This window comes from Schistocerca piceifrons, chromosome 6, assembly GCF_021461385.2.
Source record: "Schistocerca piceifrons isolate TAMUIC-IGC-003096 chromosome 6, iqSchPice1.1, whole genome shotgun sequence".
Lineage (NCBI taxonomy): Eukaryota > Metazoa > Arthropoda > Insecta > Orthoptera > Acrididae > Schistocerca > Schistocerca piceifrons.
In genome coordinates, this window is record NC_060143.1 from 310653423 (window position 1) to 310676119 (window position 22697).

The 22697-nt window shown below is 44.2% G+C and overlaps 1 protein-coding gene across 1 annotated transcript in view; it reads right to left on the reverse strand.

Moving 5' to 3' along the window:
* Positions 1-603: 603 nt before the first annotated feature.
* Positions 604-22697, reverse strand: part of LOC124803291 (E3 ubiquitin-protein ligase TRIM9) — a 173710-nt gene continuing 151616 nt past the window's right edge. Inside the window, exons 10-12 of the mRNA XM_047264474.1 lie at positions 17953-18177; positions 4745-4917; positions 604-3411 (exon numbers count right to left, since the gene is read on the reverse strand). Of these exons, the coding sequence (XP_047120430.1) occupies positions 3292-3411; positions 4745-4917; positions 17953-18177 (518 nt within the window). The 3' untranslated portion in view covers positions 604-3291. The remainder of the gene's footprint in view (positions 3412-4744; positions 4918-17952; positions 18178-22697) is intronic.

Genomic DNA, 22697 nt, shown 5'->3' on the forward strand with positions numbered 1-22697 from the left:
ACCTCAGTTGGATACATTTCTTCTCTCTAGTTATGACAAGAGAGATCTAGTATCCCACCAAGGATCACTAGACCTGTAGAACCAGCATTTGTCTCATTGGTGGAAGAGTGTCACCCACGACCTTGCTGAAAGAATCATTCTACCTAATTTACCTGCTGCAATGTAGAATGAACTTTGGTCTCTATACATCAAGAAATTTGTATCAGGGTAATCTTTCTGTGAAAGGTAAATAAATCAGCTAATCTTATTTCTGGATGAGGAAACAGGATGAATAACCAAGCTATACATGTTATAATAATACAGTTAATCAAAGGTGATCACATAATAAAATCTGATTCTCTATTTGTATCGATTACCATTAAGTAGACCATACTGAGGTAAACCACTCACATTATGAAGTTTATATTTTCAGAGTACCTGTCACTATATTTGTTTAGGACCATCTGAAGTAAATAGTTACACTATTTTGCAATGGTGTGGAATAGCTTATCTTTCATTATCCTCTACACTTCATTCATGTAATATATAAAAAGAAGTCAATATTTTTACAAATATTTGAAGTTCACAACTTATATGATTTCTGGGACTTGCAAAACAATATTCAGTTGCATTTTAACTATTTTATTAGCAATAACTTTCAATATACAAATTTACAAGGGATACAAATTTTGTGCTTATAAAATATTAGTAACACTTCAAGTAATTTAAACATGAGGACCACTGTTTCTTCAACTCTATAGACTGAAGACTATGTAAAAGAATGTATATCATGGCAGGTTATGTACCACATAAAATTAATATTAACTGATTCACTGTAACAGACAAGAACTGCAATTATAACAAGAAACAGTCACTAAATTTACTGTGGAAACATGTTGTTCAAACAGATATATATACTAAACAATGAAGTGTGAACAAATTGTGTGGTAGTCGCTAAATTACATTATAGTTTATTCAGTGGGAGAAAAATATTATAAGTTAATTTGTGAAGGAATAATCTTTGGCAGCATGTTCTGCAAGTATATCAAGCATATAGTTACATTTTACTGTACAGACAAACTGTTTTCTAAAGACATGGATACATCTAATGTAACTTTATACTAGCACATCCAAGAGTTAGTCATGAACTTTGCAATGGCAGAATTGTAAATTTCTGGGTATTGACAAAATTTCACCTTACAAACATATCTGAATCTCATAAAAGTTTCCAGTTTTATTCTACCTCTGTGAATCTCATTGCGAGTAATGCAATTCATCTTGAAGTATCATGGAAACTGGGATACTTACTCATCCCTTAACACCAAATACAATTCAAATTCAATAGAATAAAAGTATCAAAAACTTTTAATAGCCACAGCAATGCAGTTGCATCTGTATAGGCTATAATGCAGTTCTATATACAGCTATGATGTACAATAATTTTCATCATAATGATCATTTTAAAAACTATTTTTCTGGCAGTGACAATACCAAATAGAAGTTTTTTTAAGAATAAAAAATCCACCAAATATAAATGACACTTATATTTCTTTAAAACATTTATGGACAATTTCTGGAAGTTTTGAAGTGGATGGTATTTTATTACTAGTCATAAAACTTATAAAACCAGTGGTGTTAGCATTTTCTTAGTCTAGGCAGTTTTAGCTTTCTTCTGAATATCAGTCTTTGGTGATGGCTTTAGTGAGCATATAAGTTATTTATAACATCAAGAGTCTATGTAGCTTTTGCTTATGAATTTAAAAATGTAAATTGAATTCAGTCAAATAAATCAGTCATCACATTTATGTATTATCTAACAGCAGTCATTGCTTCATGTTGCCTTGAAATACAAATAGGAAAAAGGGGTTTAAAGTATGCCTGACAATGAACCATTTTAGTATATAGCAGTAGGTGATACCCAACCACCAAATTCAATCTTTGAAGCATGTCGGACCATTATGTTCTCTAAAAAAACAATTCTGAGCTGATATACTTTAAAAAATTACTTTTAATTTTAAGAATGTTTGTGTCTTGTCCCATAAACAAATATCATCCTTGAAAAAGTTAATTTCAAGTCTATTTTCTCCCATAAAATAAACTACATATTTCACCCACTAGTAAATACAAATGAAATAATCCACACATTGGAACTATGACAAATACATCAATATGATTGCTCTTGTTTATCACTACCAATAACTTATGACAGGTGTGGATTTTACATATAATGAAAATTATGTATCTGTTTTAAGTACCATTTGATAAATATTTACATACAATAACATAATTATGGCATCTGGATATTATTTCTTTTGGACGATAGTGCAACATCCATAAATTCTATTACAATAATTACAAAGTGTAGGTAATTTTATAACAGGAAAATCTAATTATCAGGCCCCAGTTCTGAGCTAATATTTCTCAACTACCTTTCATAGAATGTATCACCCACTTGTTCGCTAGACTGGATTTCCCTCCTAAAGACAGGAAGAAAGGGCAGGATAAGGGGCAGTGGGAGATCCTTCATTAAGGTCCATCTCTTTCTGTGTGGATGAATATAATTTCATCGTTTATGTAACCTTCATCTCCACTTGATTCAGAGAACATGTGTGGTAGTCCTTCATAGTCTCAGACCAGCAAGGTTCTGTTATCATTAGTTACCTGTTTTCATTGCTGCAGAACCTGGTTGCTAAAATAGACAGTATTTATTGTGGAAATGCTCAACAGTATCTCAGTGTGTTAACTACAGACATCATTGCTCTGTCAGTCGTGTAGTCATTTCTGAATGTTTAAAACATTCAATGTGATGATAACTTTGGGCAGGAAAAATTGTGTGTACACATATTAATCCTGTGCACATAATGTTTTATCTTATCCATTCGTTTAATCATTCATATGTCTTTCATGAATCTACATAAGGGTAAAGAAAAATAGGATTAAGGTCTGCTTGACTGAATATTCTTTGAAGAATGTAACAGTGAAACACGTCTTTGTTGATATGTCGACTCATTATAAGAGTTTCAAATAAAGATGGGTTGGAATATGAAATCTCGAAGCATCTAAAATGGAACCAAGCAGTTTGCTTGGATCTAAAGAGTCTACAGTGATATCTGGAATGCTCTCGGTAGTGAGGAAGTGAAACTTGTCGCATCATCAGAGAGTGTCTGTTATAATCTAGAAAGGAACCACTGTTCAGAGGTCAGTGTCAGTGGATGGGTGGCGTTCCGGCACTTCGGTGTCCTCAGGAGAAAGAACTGCACTGCTGGCCGCCTCTGCTGCTGGTGCCTCCGGGGGACCCGGGAACAGCTGTCCTCAGCTCTCGTCCGAGTCAGATGGTGGATCCAGGGCCGTGTGGAGGGTGACTGCCACTCCACGGTTGAGGCTCACGGCTGGGTAGAAGACACCATAGAGGCCATGGAACGCTATGGGCCCCTGCAACACAACAGCAAACTGGTCTTAATACCTTCGTATTATCAAAAATGGGCACATGCTGGCTAAAATATAATAGGAAACATAGAGTAGGTGGGTGGAATGAACCTACCAGAATTATCCAGAACGATGAGTAACTATGCAGTTGCATATTTTGGTAACTGATAGCTATGTTTTAATGTTGTACTAAAACGACAAGTCCAATATCATTGTAAAACAATCTGTGAATGAAGAAATAAGTAATAAATCAAAGCTCTGTCTGGCTGTCACGTTTTACAAGTTTACCAACTTTGGTCATGAATGCTGTCAGTTTGAGAAAACTACTCTGTAGGAATCAGCGTGGGTTTCGAAAAAGACGATCGTATAAAACCCAGCTCGCGCTCTTCGTCCACGAGACTCAGAGGGTCATAGACACGGGTTCCCAGGTAGATGCCGTGTTTCTTGACTTCCGCAAGGCGTTCGATACAATTCCCCACAGTCGTTTAATGAACAAAGTAAGAGCATATGGACTATCAGACCAATTGTGTGACTGGATTGAAGAGTTCCTAGATAACAGAACGCAGCATGTCATTCTCAATGGAGAGAAGTCTTCCGAAGTAAGAGTGATTTCAGGTGTGCTGCAGGGGAGTGTCGAAGGACCGTTGATATTAATAATATATATAAATGACCTTGTGGATAACATCGGAAATGCAATCCGAAAACAAAGGAAGTAGGTTACAGTACGCTTGTTCGCCCACTGCTTGAATACTGCTCACTGGTGTGGGATCCGTACCAGATAGGGTTGATAGAAGAGATAGAGAAGATCCAACGGAGAGCAGCGCGCTTCGTTACAGGATCATTTAGTAACCGCGAAAGCGTTACGGAGATGATAGATAAACTCCAGTGGAAGACCCTGCAAGAGAGACGCTCAGTAGCTCGATACGGGCTTTTGTTGAAGTTTCGAGAACATACCTTCTCCGAGGAGTCAAGCGGTATATTGCTCCCTCCTACGTATATCTCGCGAAGAGACCATGAGGATACAATCAGAGAGATTAGAGCCCACACAGAGGCATACCGACAATGTTTCTTTCCACGAACAATACGACACTGGAATAGAAGGGAGGACCGATAGAGGTACTCAAAGTACCCTCCGCCACACACTGTCAGGTGGCTTGCGGAGTATGAATGTAGATGTAGATGTTTAGCAAGGAAGTGAGTGAATTAATTTATACAGTAACCTTCCCCAAAAGTGGTAATCATTTACCAATGGTATATTGAGACTCTGGAAATTCCACTTTGAGGGCAACAAAATTTACTAGTGTGTCTCACAATCAGAGCTGAGTTCCCCAGTATGTACCTGTGGTTCCTCATTGACGTAGAAGCTGAGGGTGTGCCGCTCCAGGTCTAGCAGCACACCCACGGTGGAGCCAACTTGAATCCCACCCTCGCACCTCTGTTCGTGAACGCTGTCGTGCATGAACCACGACCGCTGGCGGTCGATATACATGCTCCATCCCTTGTCGTCCTTACCTGCAAAACACGTGCAACAAACTGTTACTAGATAGCAGTAATGATTATTACATCAATATTTATTTGATATTACAGAGGATTAGATAATGTAACTTAGGAATATTTGCTGGCAGGGAAGCAGTGACACACACTGCAGATGATTGGAGCATTTCAGCTCTGACACTCTCAATGCAGCCTTTAAGTCTGCTGATACCAGTGTGCATTGGAGATCAGGAGTGTAATAATCAGATATAACTTGAATACAGTATTAATTTAATTTCATATAAACAACTTATAATGTCAGGAGTTGGGCATTTTATGTCAACTCAGGGAGTTTTATTATTAATCGTATGACTGATTTCTTAAAATATGGTGACCATTTGTTCCAATTTTCCCAGGACAGCCCCTTTTTTTCGGAAATGTCTCGTTGTCCCAAAAGCGTTTTTGGGGACGCTTCAGTGTCCCACTTTTTTGCGATTCCGCTTGGTTAAGGTATTTTATGCTACTTAGATTATCAATACGCTGAGCACTGTGCAAATACACTGAGGGGACAAAAGCCCCTGGATAGTATGCACATATAAACATGGTGGTAGTATCGTGTACACAAGGTATGAAAAGTCGGTGCTTTGGTGGAGCTGTCATTTGTTAGGTCGAGCAGGATAGGGTGGCCGATGCACAGTTTCCCGTTTTCATCCAAAGAGCTGGGTGAGTTCCTTCGGGTGTTCAGAAGGGGAAGCCGACAAGTGCTTTCACCTTTCGTCCGGTCAGCCATCACAGAATCGACGCGCATGCCCTTCAGTTTTTGTCAAAAAATTTTACAGAAAATCGAAAAAAATTGCAATGAGAAATAGGAGTAGTTATGATTTTGCTCTGGTGCATATTATATAACATGTTGCTGCGAATGAAATTTAGCTAACATATTGAATTTTTTCTTTAGAGTTGGTTGGAGGTCTCTATCTGTCACCAATCTTGAGAAAATTGATCTGACATAGCGCACTCATTTGCGATCGCACCACTCCAGCGATAAACCCAGAGTGAAATTCCGAATATTTCTTAAACGGTTCGAGATATCGAAATAAGATTTTAGCAAATGATATCACACAAAGTGAAAGTATTTTGCCATGTGGTTATTATGTGAAACTTCATTGTATACCGTGTTATTCCACTAACTGGAGAATTTTCCAATGGAAGAATATTATTTTTAAGGGCCATCGATAGCTGGTGAAACGAGAAATGCTGTCGGCTTTGGAACAACATTACTGAAGTCAATACACGTTTGTTTCGTATCTGGGATGTGCCTTCTCATAAGATGCTGACCTTACTTTTCCTCAGTTCCTAACTTAATAAAGTTAATAAATTACAGTTTCAGAATTCTCTTGCAGTAGCGTCTGCACAACGTGATAGTAAGGTGAGACTCTGTAAAGTCCGCTGTATTTTACCAAAAAATCAAATTTTAATATGGCAACAAGAGGAAGGTGTAGGTTTTATTCAAAATTCCTCAATCGTGACTCGTCCCTGAAAGTTACAAATCGTTAGCAAACCAGGCGTAAATAAATCGCTGCACTTTCGGCGGCATTCTTTTTACGTACTAACCAAAGAAGAGGTGACAGATCTTTCTGAATGGTCACCATGCAAGTGTGGACGTGGAAGGGCTCAACCTAACATTTACGAAAAATGTGAGTGTTGGCTTCAGTTTAGAACGGCATTTACCCTCCAGCGCTCTGAGCATCCCCCCACCACTGCCGGTCTCGCCACACTTCCCCAGACGACTGTTCATCTAGCGGCCACGGCATTTTGCGTGTACGTTTTCTCTGGTTATTCATGTGGGAAGGTTTCCGTCGCGTAATTACACAACACGACAGGAATCAACAGATTTTCAGCGCGGAATGGTAGTTGGCGTGACACGCATGGGATATTCCATTTGGGAAATCGCTAGGAGATTCAGAATTCCGAGATTCACAGTTAAAGAGTGTGCCGAGAATATAATCCTTCAGGCATTACCTCTCATCATGGACACCACAGTGGACGACGGCCTACGCTTAACGGACGAACGAGAGCAGCGGCGTTTGCATAGAGTTGTCAGTGCTAACAGACAAGCAACACTCCGTGAAATAACGAAATCAAGCGGGACGTACGACGAACATATCAGTTAGGATAGTATAGCGAAATTTGGCGTTAATGGACTACAGCAGCAGACGACCGACGCAAGAGCCTTTGCTAACATCACGACATCGTCTGCAGCGCCTCTACTGGTCTCGTGATCATATCGATTGGACCTTAGGCGACTCGAAAACCGTGACCTGATCAAAAATGGTTAAAATGGCTCTGAGCACTATGCGACTTAACTTCTGGGGTCATCAGTCGCCTAGAACTTAGAACTAATTAAACCTAACTAACCTAAGGACATCACACACATCCATGCCCGAGGTAGGATTCGAACCTGCAAACGTAGCGGTCACTCTGCTCCAGACTGTAGCGCCTAGAACCGCACAGCCACTCCGGCCGGCGTGTGACCTGATCAGATGAATACCGATTTCAGTTGGTAAGAGCTGATGGTAGGGTTCGAGTGTTATGCAAGCCCAACGAAGTCATGTACCCAAGCTGCCAAGTCACTAGTGATGGCTTCACAATGGTGTGAGCAATGTTTACATGGAATGGACTGGATCCTCTGGTCCAACTGAACGGGTCACTGACTGGAAACGGTTATGTTCTGCTACTTGGAGAGCACTGGTAGCTATTCGTGGAATTTATGTTCCCAAACAGCGATGGAATTTTTATGGATGATAGTGCGCCATGTTACAGGGCCGCATTCATGTTAATATTTTGCACTTTTGGTAGTACCGATCTACGTTCACTGTTTCGTCATGCCAAAACGAAGAAGTAATTTTAACAGCAATATGAAAATGAAATTACTTTTACTATTAGCAGAGGGTGCGCAGCTCATGGTCTCACAGTAGCGTTCTCGCTTCCCCGAGCACGGGGTCCTGGATTCGATTCCCGGCGGGGTCAAGGATTTTCACCTGCCCCGAGATGACTGGGTGTTGTTGTGTCGTCTTCATCATCATCATTCATTCCCATTACGGTCGGAGGAAGGCAACGGCAAACCACTTCCATTAGGACCTTGCCTAGTACGGCGGTGCGGGCCTCCTGCATTGTTCCCCTACGCTCTGTCAAGAGGCATGGGACTTCATTTCAATTTCCCATTAGCAGAAGAGAAACTGTAGAATGTACAGGTGCATTATGCAAGTCAGACTTTGCTGTTGGACATGGAGGACGGTCTGGTATTGTGAATCGTTAAGACGAATAAATATCGCTCGAGTGTTCAAAGGAAAAAGCACTTTTGATAAAATACGTATAGTTAAAAGTACGGTGACATTGGATCAGAATAATTGTAAAAAACTATTTGGTATCATCTGCGTGCGTGGGCACAAAGCTAAATTTGAATGTTCATTAAATTTTGTCAACATAATTTGTGTCCCGTTTCTTGCTTCAATGTCCCAGATTTTTTCTAAACTATTTAAAATGTTCCGTTTTTTTAATAAAAATTAAATGAGCACGCTATCTTAAAATCATTCCTAAACTTTCACCCCTGTGTTCCTGAGTCAATGCTAATATAATAAGACTATGGGATGATTTACTTTTGTATGAAACCATAGCTAGCATAATTTTTTTATTGTGTCCTTCTACTCAAACTCGGCATGAAAAATAACGCATCAAGTACATTTACATAACGCGTTGTGAGATGTTTAAATTTCTACTGTGTGCGCTGCAAAACTGAAGGACGAGGCAGATGAAGTAGCATAAAATATTAACAATTCGATGGAAAGGAGTAAAAGTGCGGAACCCAGAGGTCTTCCAATCTTGCACGGAGAGCTGAACGTCACATGCTGTGAAGTCATCGTCACTACATTGCCAAATGGGTCTGGTCCGGCAACACGAAGTGGTCAAAGGAATGGGAAGAGAAGTATGTCTCAATCAACGAGCACTGTGGTAGTCTTCTTGATTATAACATAGCCTGAAGACAACAACTGGATGACTTCACATCGGGAAAAGTCATCGAGAAACTGGAAGAAAGAATGTGACGAGTGTAGCCCAGGCGTTTGATATTTCTCATAGCATTGTTTCACGTGCATTGCGAGCGTTCTGATCCATAGGCGCTGCTGCCAGAAGGAGAGGAGAGGTCGACCATTATCAACTAACGCAGCGGATGACCACTACAGTGTACAAAAGGCAAGACGGGACCCATGTCAAACAGCAGGTGGAGTTGCAACCACACTTAACAGGACTGCAATCCATGCAGTATCACGCTCCATAATGGCATGGCGACTATATGGGAGAGGTCACTTTGCCCAGTGCATTGTGTTCTGTTGACACCCACACGCTGGTAGTACCATCTGCAATGGTGTAAAGACCATACAGAATGGACCAACGAGGAAAAGGGGCACGTACTCTTCTTGGATGAGAGCAGTTTCAGTCTGAATGATGATTATGGAAGTACTCTTACATGGCGAGAGGTGGGAACTCTTAAAGCATCCAAGAGCCTTGTCGAAGATCATCGTTTTGGTGGTCCAGGTGTTATGGTGTGGGGAGGCATAGTGTCGCATGGGCGTGCTGACCACCAAATCTTTGAACACGGTAGACTCAGCTGTCACTGTAGTCCTTCCCCATTTGCGCCATTTCAGGGGTGCATTCGGCCGTGACTTCATTTTTATAAATGTTAAAGCGTGACTACACTGCAGAAGGATGAACTCTAGGAACGAGCGCATATTTAGCGAATGGACTGCCCTGCCCGTTCCCCCGACTTAGATTCCACTGAGCATCTGTGGGACACATTATGGGACCATACTCCACCACTTCCACATGCACCATCGATCATCCGGCAGTTGTCAGCCGCGCTGGTGGAGCAGTGGAACGCCCTGCCACAAGAGCTCTCTTCCAACAATATGGCTGGCATGGGAGCAAGTCGCACGGCACGCACTGCATTCTGTGGCGATCACAATGAGAACCATGTCCCGGGTTATGCAATCTCCAGGGGCTCGTGATACGTCGTGATGATTTCAGTGTAATTATTGTTCATGAATAAAAGTGTCATTTGTAATGATCTCCTTGCCCATTTCTTTCAGTTACCTTCTGTACTGTACTGTGGCAATGTTTTCTATGTATGGTCCAAGTTTCATTGAGTTATGTTGTTTGGCAGTGACACATAAGTTTTTTTTCGTCTGCAAGTTTTGCACACCTGTGTGGTTGCTCTTACAATTTAATTTCGTTTTGTGGTGCTAAATGTCACAAAGTAGGTTTAATCTAAAAATAGCACACTTCAATATAAACTACAGAAATAAATCATTAAGTGCAGTTTTGAATAAGTTCAATCAGAAACTGCGAAATTCACTTTTGCATTAAATTTAGCGTGTGGTTCACAGAATTATATGTTTCAAGTACTGCAGTTCGACTGATACAAGATAAGATAAAATGATATGAATCAGTACAAGCAGATACATCTACACAGCATGGAGAAAAATTGTGTTGCGAAATTTTAACCCTGGATACCTGATGACAGTAGGGACCAAAATTACTAATGTTGTGTAGGTCGACAACGCACCATTTATAAACCACGGAAACTTGGCGCCACGCGCTGCTATTGGCCGTGGGATTGCCCTGTTGCGGTTCGTCGGTTGATGGGCAGCGCTATGGTTGTCGGTTTACCGAGCGTGGCCTTGGATGTATCGCGATCTCCGGCAGCCAAAGCATTTGCGGTCATGCGTTGTCCAGAACATCCGGCAACAGGGCAATTCCGCGGTCAATCGTAGCTCATGGCGCCAAGTTTCCGTAGTTTAAAAATTGTGCTGTCGACCTACACGACATTAGTAATTTTGGTTCCTACTGACATCGCCGATCCAGGGTTAAAATTTTGTGACACAAGTTTTCTCCACCCTGTATATATATTTATATGTCATGATGAAAACTTAAGAACCTGCAGTCTTTCATTCACTTGCGCCTTTGTCCTGCTGTTCGCAGAGTCGGCACGGTAACGATAGGATTTAGCATGCTTAATTTTAAGGGGTGGCCGATTGAACTTCCTGTCGCCACCCCGTACTCCTGGGACGGAATCAGTGCACCCCAGCTGTCTGCGTGTAGAGTAAATCATGAAAGAGTGCGAACGTGTTTCAAATGTCTTCGAGTCGTGTAACTGAGGCGGGACGTGGGGACCAGCCCGGTATTCACATAGCGGGATGTGGAAAACCGCCTAAAAACCACATCCAGGCCGGCGCGCACACCTGCCCTTGTCGTTAATCCGCTAGGCGGATTAGATCCGGGTTCGGTGCGCCTACCCAAGTCCAGGAAGCAGCGCATTAACGCTCTCGGCTAACTTGGCGCGTCAGAGAACCTACAGTAGCTAAGAGAAATTGAGATGTCCGTTTTCCATCATCATATATGAGATTAAATATTATCAGTTGTACACTTACAATACTGTTAGATCCCAAAGTTTTGCAGCAGCAAGAAGTAGCACAATATGTATAAGTTGTCGATGCTAAGTTGAGCTCCCGTTCCCTACATGTTACCAGTAGTACATCTCGGTACACTTCTTGTCGACTGTCTTATGTTTACGACTGCTGCCTCCTCTAGTGATCTAACTGCTGCTTCTTGTCGACAGTCTTATGTTTACTACCGCTGCCACCTCTAGTGATCTAGCTGTTGTAGCACTATAGTGACACGACGAACTCGTGTTTTGTGAGTCGGCGGAAAAATAAATGGCACAACGATTGCGTTTGAAAATGAACAACTGTACGACATGCTTTCACATAATCTTGTTACTTCCATATGCAATTGGTATCATAGTTACTAATTATCTGTGCACACTTGCTTTAAGTAGCTTCATGGTATATCAGGCAGATAACGTTCCCCATGTTGCGTCTCTCCTCAACATGGGCACAAAACTCTCCTTCCCACTTTCTCCCCACCTCACACTCAATTCAGCTCGAAGGTAAACTTAGCACCGGTAGCCTATATCGACTTGTCTCGATATCTATGGAGAGGAACTACGGCATCTGAAATCAATAAAATTTGACATAAAAGAAGCATGGGTTAAACAACATAGTAATTACCAAAAACTTTCAGTGTCTGAGAGTATTATTCGTACTGGTTTAACAATAGTATACTCCGCGTACGCCAGGCGAGCCAAGAGAGGGCGTGAACCACCTTTGGAATCAGGAGTGCAGAGTTTTTATTTGTATACTGAGTGAATACCCATTAAGTCTCTGTGACATAATTAGTTTTTGTGTCACCTACTTATTTTAGTTCTTATGGCATTTCATGTCTCGATACTGACCAACTCATCTATATGAAAAATTTTCATTTTGAAGTCTTGCCCCTTACCCCCTCCCACTCCCCCCCCCCCCCCCCCGCACCCTGCCACCCTCTCCTGTCCCACCGATACAGTTTCTGTGCACGCCCATGAGTATATCAATACTTCAGTTGGGCGTGCTTAAAATGGCGTAACAACACCTGGTGACTATTCCACAGGGTCACTTAGAGTTAAACGACGAATAGAGTCTGCGTACGTTTCAAACCGTTTCGTAGTACTTATTGCAAGGAAAGAGTTACAGTACTTAACTCGACTGACATTCAGCTCTTTGTGCAGTTTGACTGACGTAACATTTCACGTTACGTTTTTTATTTATATACTGGAATAGTGGAGCGTTATTAAATAATTGCGTTAGTTTCATAATGCTAATCTCATATAACAATGAATGTAACTGTGGTACCATCCATTCAATATTAAGGTTCGAGGGTTACCACTGAAATAAATCATAAGTTTTCTGTTCCTAGTGACCTCTTAAATGCATTAGAAATGAGAATAATGCCCCAGAACACAGACACCTTGGAGAAAAAGACTGTACAATGGAAATGTGATTTTATATGTAGTGTAATTAATGAGTCGTAAACAAACGTGAAATGTTTAATTGCTCATTTAATTACAGGGACGTAATTACCACTCCCACAGTGCCTGCGGGCACGGAGGGGAAGGCCACCAATCATTCTGTAGTTTGGTATACCTAAACATACAGGTAACAGTCCAAAAGCGCTACCAATCCTTTCCCTGATTCAGGACACATACAAATTATGCCTTAAAACAGTTTTGAGAGCATTTTCAACATTATTTTCATCTGAAAAACAGTAAAAGTTGAGACCATGGTGAAGTAAACTGTTGAATAAGGCGAAATCACGTAAATCCAGTATTACGGTTCTAGCTTTTCCGCTATAAGCCAATATCATTGTAGCTTGTTCAGTGGAATGTTGCGAGGGAAATCTCCCGCAGTGCTGACAACATTTGTAGCTCGTACTAAAATCTGACCACTTGATGTGATAGAAATTAGGCAAGGAAGTAACAAAGTTCCGTGAAAGGGCGTTATAATGACGTCCATATTCTCATATGTTATTTATTTGTAACTGTGAATACGAAGTGAAAGTAAATTAATGTCACAGCTCAAGGTCAAACTGTTAACCACGTAATGGGTAGCGCAGTGGCAGATGGTACAGACGTGCAAGTACTGTGGAAAGCGTGACGAAAACTTTCGAATTCTGTCACCTGATTCCGAGCAGTGCTATGGGTCATTAGTTAAACAAAAGTTGGACTAGCTATATAACAGGGTCACGTTACGCGAATGCAGTGGAACCTGGCGTACAAAGAATTGAAACTGCAAGGTTACTTGACGCAAACATTTACGTATGACGCAGACTAATTGCTTGGATGATTGCCACATGAGTGTGAAAGAAAAGGAAATGGTAAGTTACATGTCCGCTACTTCCACTGAGATAGGGAAGTTTTCTGGTTTTAAATTAAAAAAAGTGCGAGTTACGTTTGAAGAGTAGTATGGCAATCACATTTTAATTTAAACCCAAAAGATTTTAAAATATAAGTGCAAGTAATATAAACATAACTCGCCACATCTCAGCGACGCTGTTCGATGTACCCAATGCAGCTAAACAATCAAATAAGAAAATAATCTACTCACGGATACTAATACGTTCAAAGTTAATAATTGCAGTGTCTTGTTGTAATTAGTAATAAATTGCAATGATGTGCCTTTTTAAAATGGGTCTGTCTTCAGGAGCACTACTAACGCCAGGCTGTGGAATTTTTATACATTTGATTCGTGTTATTTCTTATTATTCATATCAAGCATTAGAAAACAAACATTCTAGAAAATCACCTTACATAGACTACAATCATTCTTTTACTTTTAGCTCAGTCAACAAAGATCAAAAAATATCGACTAGAGGCAATTCGAGTAATCACAATTTTTGCACAGTAATAGGGGGGAGGGTTACGGGCAGTGGTCGTCAAACTTGTTTGGTCACGGTTGCGAGGAGGCACGTCGGGCCGCAAGTGTAGCGATCTTATTGTTACTAATTGGTACGTTACATGAATCAGTATGTTACGAGCCCCCAAAAGACTAACTATAGTAAGACTGGAATATATAGGCCGGCGGCCCCCAGATACTACTTGTTAACAGTTTGCAGCATTCGTAACACTTCGTGAGTGTGTTAAGTGTTTCAGATTGCTGCCACAATTAGTGAGAAGTAGATGTGACACTGTAGTAGCCTGACGAAGTGTTGTTGTGTTGTCTGTGTGAGAGGACGGCTAATTGATTAATATTAGTTATTACAATTATGTTTAACAGCTTCACGAGGGCGCTGACAAATGTTTTTCTCGCATTGTGGCAGCACGTATTAAGACTTTTTTCCATCTAACGGCGCTGCTTTTCGTATTTCTCGTCGTAGCGTGGCGATTGTATTCTGACGCCAGAGGCTGCATTGACCTTTACAAAAATAACCACAAATTATTCGATATCACATTTGTTCAGAAAGCTCTCTCGTTGAAGCGTCACAGAAAATTATTTTGTTCACCACTGTTCGCTGCGCCTGGCTGATAGGTAATACGTACATTATACATTAATATTTCGCTAGTAGCATAATTGGGATGCAATGAAGGCTGAACTACCTGCCGCTCAATCTCATTTGCCGTTCGTGGAGAACCATTTTAGGGACGGCACAACTATAGACTACAAATGGATTAACAACACTTTCAAAGTAAAGGGTCCAATATGAGTCTGTACTTCATTGCGTGAGTGCTTTGGTTTTCAAAACCATTAATGAGAAGAGTTGCCAGAAATAATGAACGGACTTATCGACGGAACGTCAAAGTCAAGTGTATTTACTGTGTTTGGAGTTACTCGTTGAATTATATTCATGCCGGTTCATACTGAAACACCAGGTTACTTTCTTTTGCCTCCACCAGGCTCCTCTTCAATAACCTGTTCGCTGTTACAACTTCGTGTTGGAAGCTATACAAAACTCACGAAATTCGTTCGTCCTCACGATCAATTGCATCAAATAATAAAAGCCATGAATTAGTATTGCAGTATGTATAATGCCTACCTAACGTTAATGCTGACTGTTTATATAATATGAATCAGTGCGCTGAAAGGCACATTTTTATGACTGTGTAATTTATATTACCGCTTAACAACCGCTACGAATTCAAGGACTTTATTATTTTGATGCCACTCGTTTTATGTCTCCCAGTATGATGTAAATTTCTTATGAAGCGAATGAGATCCTCGGACTGAAACTGGTTGTTTAATAAATAATAACAGCAGCTCTTGGCGACAAAACATCACATTTTTTCAAATTGTGGGGTTACATTCGTGTCTGTTTTGGCTACGATAACCAGTTTATTATACTGCTCGCAGTAGACCAACCGCAGTTCCATTTTCTTATTCATTCTTCGAGTTATTGTCGCTCGTATTACTCGTATTGTTGCCACACCGTCATTAATCATTACTGATACTCGTGGAAAGTGGTACACACGTTTTGAGCGCATTCGAATGCGTTTTACTCAAAGCGTAATTTGTACACTATTGTTATTTATTGATCCATGAAGATCTGAGAATGCAAGCAAGCCGCTCCTTCTCCTCTTTGGTATTTCGGTTGTGAATCGTCGTGCCATCTTCAGAGTCAACTATACGGGATACTGACAAGTGTTTTATGCACTACTGGCCATTAAAGCTGCTACACCACGAAGATGACGTGCTACAGACGCGAAATTTAACCGACAGCAAGAAGATGCTATGATATACAAATGATTAGCTTTTCAGAGCATTCACACAAGGTTGGCGCCGGTGGCAACACCTACAACGTGCTGACATGAAGAAAGTTTCTCATACGTAAACAGCAGTTGACTGGCGTTGCCTAGTGAAACATTGTTGTGATGCCTCGTGTAAGGAGGAGAAATGAGTACCATCACGTTTCCGACTTTGATAAAGGTCGAATTGTAGCCTATTGCGATTGCGGTTTATCGTATCGCGACATTGCTGCTCGCGTTGGTAGAGATCCAATGACTGTTAGCAGAATATGGAATCGCTGGGTTCAGGAGGGTATACGGAACGCCGTGCCGGATCCCAACGGCCTCGTATCACTAGCAGTAGAGACGACAGGCATCTTATCCGCATGGCTGTAACGGATCGTACAGCCACGTCTCGATCCCTGAGTCAAGAGATGGGGACGTTTGCAAGACAATCAGGAGCGCCTGCGATGGTGTGCTCAACGACGAACCTGGGTGCACAAAAGGCAAAACGTTATTTTTTCGGATGAATCCAGGTTCTGTTTACAGCATCATGATGGTCGCAACCGTGTTTGGCGACATCGTGGTGAACGCACGTTGGAAGCGTGCATTCGTCATCGCCATACTGGCGTATCACCCGGCGTGATGGTGTGGGGTGCCATTGGTTACACGTCTCGGTCACCTCTTGTTCGCATTGACGGCACTTTGAACAGTGGACGTTACATTTCAGATGTGTTACGACCCGTGGCTCTACCCTTTATTCTATCCCTGCGAAACCCTACATTTCAGCAGGAGAATGCACGACCGCACGTTGCAGGTCCTGTACGGGCCTTTCTAGATACAGAAAATGTTCGACTGCTGCCCTGGCCAGCACGTTCTCCTGATCTCTCACCAATTGAAAACGTCTGGTCAATGGTGGCCGAGCAACTAGATCGTCACAATACGCCAGTCACTACTCTTGATGAACTGTGGTATCGTGTTGAAGCTGCAGGGGCAGCTGTATCTGTACACGCCATCCAAGCTCTGTTTGACTCAATGCCCAGGACTATCAAGGTCGTTATTACGGCCAGAGGTGGTTTCTCTGGGTACTGATTTCTCAGGATCTATGCATCCAAATTGCGTGAAAATGTAATCTCATGTCAGTTCTAGTATAATATATTTGTCCAATGTATACCCGTTCATCATCTGCATTTCTTCTTGGTGTAGCAATTTTAATGGCCAGTAGTGTATTTATTGATCGTTACTAGAGCAAATTTTCGCTTCGCGCCGGAGTAAGTGCTGATTTACACTTCTTGGTAGATTTAGACTGTGTGTCGTGACTGGACAGAGGTGAGGATGAATCAGGTAAGTTTTTATAATTGCAGAAGATGCTGGGACGACATAATTCCCACGTAAGGTTTGTTAGCGGGTTTATTAACTTTTATGTGTTGAGGTCAGGGGATGTTGGAGGCCGAAGTACAGCCTCTGCTTGACCTCTGCATCTTGGACCGAACTGGCGCGTTTGATGTCGTCTACATCAGCGGCAACATGTGTCGAACCCCCAATACGCATGCAACGGCACTCGTATAACTCACTTGCTCAAGAACAGATACTGACACTGTAGAGTTGCACGTCGGTCGACCAATGTATCGATCTTACTGTTAATTGGTAACCTACATAAATTCGTTTGATATGAGCACTCAATACATTAGCAGCAGTAAGGGCGTAATTAGTTGGCCGCTGGATCCCAAGAACTGGTCGTTAAAAATCGGCACCATTCGGAGCACTTCGTGTCGCCTATTCTCTGATTTAGACTGCTCATCCTCAGCGACCCTAAAGTTCTAACACTGTAATTCCCTGACGATTTGTTGTTGGTTGTCCGTGTGTCCGGATTCTTGTTTTGGTTCCTCACTTCATGATACTCAGTGAGGTAGTGAGTGAGTGAGACTCACCGAGCATCTGGTCCCTGCAGACGTCGATGCGGGCGACGCCGAAGCTGGGGTCTGTGTCGGAGTCGTAGCGGTCGACGGTGAACTCCCAGTAGTGGACGCCGCGCGAGAAGCCGACGCCCGCCAGCGCGACGCGGTGCTCGTAGCCGTCGCAGGTGACGGTGCAGTTGTCCTCCGACAGCCGCAGCTCCGGCGGCAGCGCGCACGCGTCCAGCGTGAACCACGCAACTGCACAACACAACATGACGGTAACACGTCAGCCAGCATGGCAGTGGAGGCAGAACAACGTTACTACGGTCGGAGCGAAAGACATGCATGTGATAGAGAACATAATGAAGTCCTTTGTAAAGAACCAGGCACAATTTTAAAATTATTATAGCAATCATAAACATGCGAGTGCAGGCTTTCTCGGCGAATTTCATATATGAAGTTGGGTTGGGTTGTTTTGGAGGAAGAGACCAAACATCGAGGTCATCGGCCTCATCGTATTAGGGAAGGACGGGGAAGGAAGTCGGCCGTGCACTTTCAGAGGAACCATCCCGGCATTTGCCTGGAGCGAGTTAGGGAAAGCACGGAAAACCTAAATCAAGATGACCGGACTCGGGTTTGAACCGTCGTCCTCCCGAATACGAGTCCAGTGTGCTAACCACTGCGCCACCTCGCTCGGTCATATATGAAGTCTTCACGGGTTGTCAGCCGAGTAGCATCGTCGTCTCGTAGCAACGTTTCGATGGAATGCATCTCCGTCATCTTCAGGCGAAATGTCGGGATATCGTCGGTCGCGGGCTTATATCTCAGCTGGACCGCTCTCCGCTTCCCACGGCCGGCCAATCACAAAATGGATACAGTGAGACACAAATAAGGAAAGCTCTGAAGATCGACCACAAGAAGGGAGACCAGTTGAAGACGAAGCTATGGCCTCTGTGTTCTTGCCATACGCGGGTCCTCCGACGTCCAAGATCGCGAGAATTCTCAAGAAACATTAAGTGAAGACCGTTTTCCGCGCAGCAGGAAAAATCAAAGACCTTTTCGGTTGAATCAAGGATTCACTAGGTCTGACAGCACCAGGTGTGTACAAGATCGGATGCGAATGTGGGATGCAATATATAGGACAGACGCAGCGCTGCATCTCACAGCGCCGCAGTGAACACAGGCATGTACGCTTGGGTCAGACCAACAAATCTGCTGTGGCGGAACATAGTATTGACGAGAAGCACACCTTCGATTTCGAGGACACAAAGAAAATATGCAGTACAAACGGATTTTGCGACTCAGTAATCAAAGAATCCATAGGAATACGGTTACACGACAACCTAATCAACCACGACAGTGGCTACCATCTCAGCACAGCCTGGGAGCCCGCAATCAGGAAAATCAAAGAAGAACGTTCCGTTCCACCAAGGGCCGCGGACGGAGCAGACAGAGACGGACGCCGGGACTCGAACCCCGCGCACGCGGCCCCAACCTCCTCCCCCCCCCCCCACCCCACCCCACCACCACCACCGACGACCCAGGCTAATCGGGCGATTCCGCGGGCGCGTGATTGGCCGGCCGCGGGAAGCGGAGAGCGGTCCAGCAGAGATATAATCCCGCGACCGAGGATATCCCGTAGGCTCGGAAGGCGCGAACCTCCTCAACGCCCCCCCACCCTCCACCTTCACCTAAACGGAACCCAACTCCCCTGGCGCAGAACCGCCAAGTATCTTGGCGTAACCTTGGACTCTCGTCTTACGTGTAAACCCCACATAGACGAGGTCCATAGGAAGGTCTGCGCCAGAATGTCCATCCTGTACCCAATCCTCAACTCATCCAGCTCCCTTCCCTACTCAGTAGGAGTGAACGTTTACCAGGCCCTGATCCGGCCAGTCATGGAATACGCGTGTCCTGTCTGGGGATACGCGGCGAAGCAGCACCTGGACAAACTCCAGAGGCTGAAGAACCGCGCCCTCAGGAGGGCACTGCGTTTACCTCTTGGATTCCCCATCGACGATTTGCATACCGCTGCTGAAATCCCACTCCTGAAAGAGCGTTTTCAAGACCTGGCAAGGGCCTTTTATGAAGGTTCTTCCAGGTCGGGAAACGCCCTCATCCACTCCCTATGTCGGTACGACATGACCCGCGATAAACACAATCGCCCCATGACGATCTTCAACGACTAAGTTGAAGAGAAAATCCCAATATCCATTCCCAAATTCTACTCCTACCCAAATTACCACAACTATCTCGCCAAACCTCAGGCAAGTACCAGACACACACAGAACAATCATCACATCTCACAGACACCAAAAAGTACAGAAATAATCACACACACACAAGTGCACAGGGGAGTAAAAGCCGAAAGGCTACAAACTCCCCCTCACACTTCCCCAAATAGGGGAAAGTAATAGATGAGAGCAGCAGCGATATCCCGACACTCGCTGAGTAGCAGTCGAAGGTTGAGCACCGCTCCTCTCACTCGCGTACTGTCAGCCATAGGCCCCCGCTTGCACGGGTGACAAAACAGGAGATTATTCGGCTCTGCTTTTATTAAAGCATTGGCGGTAACTCGCTCACAGGTCTACAGCAAGCAACGGCTGGCAGGATTCATTACTTTGCGACGCCCGGCAGCAGAATTGTCGTGTTTCTTTTCGTTCTGCGGATGTCGAGCTCCAGTGGTGCTTTGGGGTCAAAGCGGTCAACCGCTGTTGACAAAAAGCGCGTCTTGTATTTGCCGCGGGCCGCGTCGTCGGCCGTCTCGAGCGCCCCAGCTGCCGCAGAGCCAGGCTCTGCTCCCCCCAAGAGTAGGGAAATTGTGGGCCAGGACCTGGAAGCCGGCCGCGGAACCACAGAAAAGGTTTCCGCCGCCGCCGTCCAGACCTCCGCGTCCACGAATACAGTAGGGCCAGCAATGCAGCCGGGAAACCTAACGGTGCCAACGAAGGCTGTAACTGGCACCCCCCTGGCAGCGCCCCCCTTCTCCGCTCCAGACATGGCAAATAACACAGCAAATAATGCCACCCTACACAGAACACCAACAACATCATACATTGTCAGTACTTGCAATCCCGCCCCTCCTAACCTCGTCCTAACTCCGCTCCTGCTTGCCAGCGCCACCGGCACACTACCGGAATACATTGAATCCATGAAAAATGGCAAGCAGACGATCCGTCTGCCGTCCAAAATCCTCCCCAAACCCACCCCCTCGACTCAGTCCTCCACCTGTTCCAAATACCTTAAATCCCCCCCACACAAGTCCACCACATCCAAGCAGCGGCGTGTAAAGAAGGACAGGAAGGAGAAGCACTCCAAGGGGAAGAAGCAATCCACCACCCCCACCCCAACCACTTCCACACCCTCTGAGGAGCCTGCGCCCCCGACAGCACCTGTCGTCGCTCTGGGAGGGGACCAGGAAACACCGGCACTGGAAGGGAACCGTGTAACCGGGCAGGATTCGGTTGGTTTCGTGCCTGCGAAGAAAACGTTTCGCCAGCCGAGGCTTCCGCCAGCCCGGGGAGTGGAACCCACCCCAAACAGATTTCAGGCGGTTGCTGAGCCAGAGACAACAGAAAACACAACACAAACACAGAACCAAGTCGCCCACCACCTCCCCCGATTGTCGCAGAGTTTCCTCAAAACTACGAGGAGCTCTTCGAGTTGCTCAAGACAGAAATCGGGGGAGGCAGTTTCCAGGCAAAACCCGCCGGTGGAGACAAAATAAAAGTCACAGTACACACACTCGAACACTACAACACAGTCAAAACACTATTCAACACAAGAAACATACCTCACTACACATTTCCAACAACAAAGACACGAAACAGAAACATAGTTATTAGAGACCTTCCAAGACGAGTGTCCCCCGAGGCAATCAAAACAGACTTGACTGCCCGGGGGTACGTCGTCAAGGTGGTCCAGCAAATGGGCAGCCTAGAGAGCAAGTGGCCGCTGTGCCAGGTAACACTCCCTGACATACTGCAAAACAAGAGGGAGATGAAGACGGTCCTGGCTGTGCCTGTCACCACGGAGCTGCTGCGCCATAAAAACAAGACGGTGCAGTGCTTCAGGTGTCAGGGCCTGAACCACATCACTGCGCACTGCACCATGCCAGTGAGATGCAGGAAGTGCGCCGAGGCCCACGACACCAGGACATGCACACTCACGCACACGGACCCACAAATAAGGTGCGCGCTGTGTGGCAAAAACCACACAGCGGGTTACCAAGGTTGTGAGGTCCACAAAAGACACTCACAGCAGGCAAAGGTCGCAAAGGCCACCCCCCACACACGTAAACAAAACACGACAAACCCAACCAGTCACACAAGAAAACAAAATACAACAACACACACAGACAAGGCCTGGGTAAAACCAAGGCCGGACACACCGAGGGCGACGTAGGCGGAAGTGGTTTCTCCTCCGAGGAACCATGAAAGTGTGGCCCAATCATCACAACACCAGACACTATCACGAGAACAACACTGGGAAATACACAGCATCAACGACCAGGTCCACCATGATGGAGGAAGCTCTAGGGAACCCCACACACACTCTCCCCCCCCCCCCCCCCCCCATGGATCAGTTGTTAGGCGTAATGGTGCAGACCATGAACCTCGTCATGGAAATGATGAAGGAATTCAGGGAAGCCCAGAAGCAGAACACACAGATCCTCGTTGCCCTTCAGGCAACAGTCCAGCAGTCGCTCCCCTCTGCGACTTCCTCAGTAGTTTCAAAACCCCATCATGGATAGACGACCAAACATCCATGGCCTGACA